Consider the following 5000-nt stretch of genomic DNA (forward strand, 5'->3'; position numbering starts at 1 on the left):
CTCTGCCTCTGTCTCTCTGTCTGTCTCTCTGTCTGCCTGTCTCTTTGTCTGTCTCTCTGTCTGCCTGTCTCTTTGTCTGTCTGTCTCTCTGTTCCGCCTCTGTCTGCCTGTCTGCCTGTCTGCCTGCCTGTCTGCCTGTCTGCCTGTCTGCCTGTCTGTCTGTCTGTCTGTCTGTCTGTCTGTCTGTCAGGACGGAAACGGTGGTGGAGAAGATGCTAACCAACTGGATGTCCATCTGTCTCTACTCCTTCCTCAAGGTACAGATGTGTCTGTGTGTGTGCATGTGCGTGTCTGTGTGTGTGCGTGTCTGTGTGGGTGCGTGTGTGCGTGTGTGCGTGTGTGCGTGTGTGTGCGTGTGTGTGTGTGTGTGTGTGTGTGCGTGTGTGCGTGTGTGTGTGCGTGTGTGTGTGCGCGCGGAGCTAAATGTCTCCATTTTGTACAATTTTTCTGCCGTCCCCATTATTCCAATGAACGTGTGTATCTGACTCTCCTACTGTGTGTGTGTCTGTGTGTGTGTCTGTGTACCCCTGTAGGAGGTGGCTGGGGAGCCTCTGTATATGCTGTACAGAGCCATCAAGTACCAGGTGGATAAGGGACCAGTAGACGCTGTGACGGGGAAGGCCAAGCGCACCCTGAACGACAGCCATCTACTGAGAGAGGACATTGACTACTGCTCTGTCGTATGTCTCAGCCAAGCTCTCCCTCTCTCCTCTCTACTCTCATCTCCCTCTCTCCTCTCTACTCTCCTCTCCCTCTCTCCTCTCTACTCTCCTCTCTCCTCTCCTCTCCCTCTCTCCTCTCTACTCTCCTCTCTACTCTCCTCTCCCTCTCCTCTCTACTCTCCTCTCCTCTCTACTCTCTCTCCTCTCTCTCCCTCTCTCTCTCCTCTCTCCTCTCTACTCTCTGTCTCTCTCTCTCCTCTCCCTCTCTCCTCTCTCCCTCTCTCCTCTCCCTCTCTCCCTCTCTCCCTCTCTCCTCTCTCCTCTCCCTCTCCTCTCTCCTCCTCTCCCTCTCTCCTCTCTCTCTCTCTCTCTGTCTCCTCTCTCCCTCTCTCCTCTCTACTCTCTCCCTCTCTCCTCTCTCCCTCTCTCCTCTCCCTCTCTCTGTCTCTCTCTCTCCCTCTCTCCTCTCCCTCTCTCCCTCTCTCCTCTCCCTCTCTCCTCTCCCTCTCTCTCCCTCTCTCCTCTCTACTCTCCTGTCTCTCTCCTCTCCCTCTCTCCTCTCTCATCTCCCTCTCTCCCTCTCTCCTCTCCCTCTCTCTCTCCCTCTCTCCCTCTCTCCTCTTCCTCTCTCCCTCTCTCCTCTTCCTCTCTCCCTCTCTCCTCTCTACTCTCTCTGTCTCTCTCTCCTCTCTCCTCTCCCTCTCCTCTCCCTCTCTCCCTCTCTCCCTCTCTCCTCTCCCTCTCTCCTCTCCCTCTCTCTCTCTCCCTCTCTCCTCTCCCTCTCTCCCTCTCTCCTCTCTACTCTCTGTCTCTCTCCTCTCCCTCTCTCCTTATTCTCTCCTCTCTCCTCTCTCCCTCTCTCTCTCCCTCTCTCTGTCTCTCTCCTCTCCCTCTCTCTCTCCCTCTCTCCTCTCTCCTCTCCCTCTCTCCTCTCCCTCTCTCCTCTCTCTCTCCCTCTCTCCATCCCTCTCCCCTCTCTCCTCTCTACTCTCTCTGTCTCTCTCCTCTCCCTCTCTCGCACTCCCTCTCTCCCTCTCTCCTCTCTCTCTCCTCTCCCTCTCTCCCTCTCTCCTCTTCCTCTCTCCCTCTCTCCTCTTCCTCTCTCCCTCTCTCCTCTCTACTCTCTCTCTCTCTCTCCTCTCTCCTCTCCCTCTCCTCTCCCTCTCTCCCTCTCTCCCTCTCTCCTCTCCTCTCCCTCTCTCTCCTCTCCCTCTCTCCCTCTCTCCTCTCCTCTCCTCTCCCTCTCTCCCTCTCTCCCTCTCTCCTCTCCCTCTCTCCCTCTCTCCCTCTCTCCTCTCCCTCTCTCTCTCTCCTCTCTCTCTCTCCCTCTCTCCTCTCCCTCTCTCCTCTCTCCTCTCCTCTCTCTCTCCTCTCTCCCTCTCTCCTCTCTCTCTCTCTGTCTCTCTCCTCTCTCTCTCCTCTCTCATCTCCCTCTCTCCTCTCTCCTCTCCCTCTCTCCTCTCCCTCTCTCCTCTCTCCTCTTCCTCTCTCCTCTCTCCTCTTCCTCTCTCCCTCTCTCCTCTCTCTCTCTCTCTCCTCTCTCCTCTCCCTCTCCTCTCCCTCTCCCTCTCTCCCTCTCTCCTCTCCCTCTCTCTCCTCTCCCTCTCTCTCCTCTCCCTCTCTCCCTCTCTCCTCTCTACTCTCTCTGTCTCTCTCCTCTCTCCTCTCCCTCTCTCCTCTCCCTCTCTCCTCTCCCTCTCTCTCTCTCTCCTCTCCCCTCTCCCTCTCTCCTCTCCCTCCTCTCTCCTCTCTACTCTCTCTGTCTCTCTCCTCTCTCCTCTCCTCTCTCTTCTCCCTCTCTCTCTACTCTCTCTGCCTCTCTCATCTCTCCTCTCCCTCTCTCCCTCTCTCCTCTCTACGTCTCTCTCCTCTCTCCTCTCCCTCTCTCATCTCCCTCTCTCCTCTCTCCTCTCCCTCTCTCCCTCTCTCCCTCTCTCCTCTCTCGTCTCTCTCCTCTCTCCTCTCCCTCTCTCATCTCCCTCTCTCCTCTCTCCTCTCCCTCTCTCCATCTCTCCTCTCTACTCTCTCTGCCTCTCTACTCTCTCTGTCTCTCTCTCTGGGCTTTTTCTTTTAGTTCATTAACTGCCAGACCAAATCCACCAGAGGCACTGATTGTTAGTCCCAGGTAGCTGTACCATTAGACATGTTCAACCATGGTATTTCCTATTTGAAGGACTGTCTGCTGCTCTGATTCCTGGGTGTTGGTTGTCCAGTTGATTCTTTATTCCTGAAGAATGTTAAGTTGTTCCTGTATATCTTGATCTGTTGGTGACAGTAGGGGCATCTGGGTAGAGCAGGAGGGGCAACAGACCTGCCCAACAACACTGGTAGTTTGTTGAAGTAGACGTTGAACAGGTTTGGACTTAAACTGCACCCTTGCCTCACGCCTCACGCCCCCTTGTGCAAAGAACTCTGTTCTTTTATTTTTCAGTTTAATACTACATGTGTTTTTAGATGTGGTATACTTTACCCCCAACGCCGCTGTGGAGGATCACCCATATGGAATCAAAAGCAACAAAACACGCAAATACTTTTTCCTCTGCTGGTTTATTAGTGTGTGTAATGCGAGTATGTGGTCTGTTGTCCCGTGTCTGGGTAGAAAGAGAATTTGTGTTTTGCTGGGAGTGTTACATTGTATTCGGTCACTGAGAACGGTTTCCCCATGTTACTGGTGACACATAGTTATTAGAGTCTCATTTGTCAGCCTCCACTCTTCTGGGAAGGCTTTCCACTAGATGTTGGAACATTGCTGCTATAACAGCCTCCACTCTTCTGGGGAAGGCTTTCCACTAGATGTAGGAACATTGCTGCTATAACAGCCTCCACTCTTTTCAGTAAGGGCCATTCTACCGCCGATGTTTGTCTATGGAGATTGCACTCATTTGAAGGGGTGTCCACATACTTTTGGCCATGTAGTGTATCAGGGAAGCAGCCACTCTCCAAAACCAGGTTGAAAAGTTTGAATAAGGTGTCCTGCAGCTCAGGAGGATTGTGTGTATTTAATTCCTGATGCTGTCAGGGACACCTTTCAGGTGTCTTTAAGGCTTTTCTTCCAAAGTTCAGCCTCAGTCATTTGTTAGTCAGTTGGGTTCTGGTTGTTTTTAATTGTGTTTTCTAGGAAGATGAGTTTTTCTTGCGTATTGTTTTGGTTTAAAGTAAGGTCTTGTGATGGTATTTTTTCTCTCTCTCTCTCTCTCTCTCTCTCTCTCTCCCTCTCTCTACTCTTCCTCGCTCTCGTTCTCTCTGCTCTATCTCTCTCTCTCTTCTTCTCTCTCTCTCTCTTCTCTGCTCTCTCTCTCTGCTCTCTCTCTCTCTCTATCTTCCTCTTCCTCTCTCTGTCATCTTCCTCTCTCTGTCCCTCTGCTCCTGTCACCTCTATCTCTGTCCCTGTCTCTGTCATCTCTCTCTCCTCTGCTCTGTCACCTACTCTTCCCTCTCTCTCTCTGTCTCTACACTTCCTCTCTCTGTCCTCTGCCCTTCCTCTCATCTCTTAAAAATATATATATGTCATCTCTCTCTGTCCCTCTTGCCCTATATATATATATATATATATTTAAAAATATATATATATAAATATATATATATATATATATATATCTATGTCCTCTGCTCTCTCTCTCTCTCTGTCCTCTCTGCTCTGTCATCTCTCTCTCTCCCTCTGCTCTCTGTCATCTCTCTGCTCTCTCTCTCTGTCCCTGTCATCTCTCTCTCTCTCCTCTGCTCTCTCTGTATCTCTCTCTCTCTGTCCTCTCTCTCTCTCTCTCTCTCTCTCTCTGCTCTCTCCTCTCTCTCTCTCTGTATCTCTCTCTCTCTCTCTGTCTCTCTCTATCCTCTCTCTCTCTCTGTCATCTCTCTCTCTCTCTCTCTGTATCTCTCTCTCTCTCTGTCCTCTCTATCTCTCTATCTCTCTCTCCCTCTCTCTGTCACCTCTCTCTGTCCCTCTCTCTCTGTCATCTCTCTCTCTCTCTCTGCTCTCTCTCTCTCTCTCTCTCTCTGTCTGTCATCTCTTCCTCTCTCCTCTCTCTCTCTGCTCTCTCTCTCTGCTCTCTCTCATCTCTTCCTCTGTCCTCTCTCTCTATCTCTCTCTCTCTGTCTGCTCTGCCCTCTCTCTCTCTGTCCTCTCTACTCTTCCTCTCTCTGTCCTCTGCTCCTCATCTGCTCTCTCTCTGTCCTCTGCTCTCTCTCTTCTCTCTCTCTGTCATCTCTCTGTCCTCTGCTCTGTCTCTCTCTCTCTCTGTCCTCTGCCCTTCCTCTCTCTCTCTCTCTGTCCTTCCTCTCTCTCTGTCTCTCCTCTCTCTCTCTGTCCTCTCTCTCTTCCTCTCTCTCTCCTCTCTCTCT

General features: G+C 51.6%; 1 protein-coding gene across 4 annotated transcripts in view; it reads left to right on the top strand.

Moving 5' to 3' along the window:
• Positions 1–5000, top strand: part of plxnb3 (plexin B3) — a 299550-nt gene that overhangs the window by 194758 nt on the left and 99792 nt on the right. For all 4 annotated transcript variants that reach the window (XM_042299850.1, XM_042299847.1, XM_042299849.1 and 1 more), the window contains exons 26-27: positions 191–257; positions 534–680. In XM_042299850.1, the coding sequence (XP_042155784.1) occupies positions 191–257; positions 534–680 (214 nt within the window). The remainder of the gene's footprint in view (positions 1–190; positions 258–533; positions 681–5000) is intronic.

This window comes from Oncorhynchus tshawytscha, linkage group LG16 (assembly GCF_018296145.1).
Source record: "Oncorhynchus tshawytscha isolate Ot180627B linkage group LG16, Otsh_v2.0, whole genome shotgun sequence".
In the NCBI taxonomy this organism is placed as follows: Eukaryota; Metazoa; Chordata; class Actinopteri; order Salmoniformes; family Salmonidae; genus Oncorhynchus; species Oncorhynchus tshawytscha.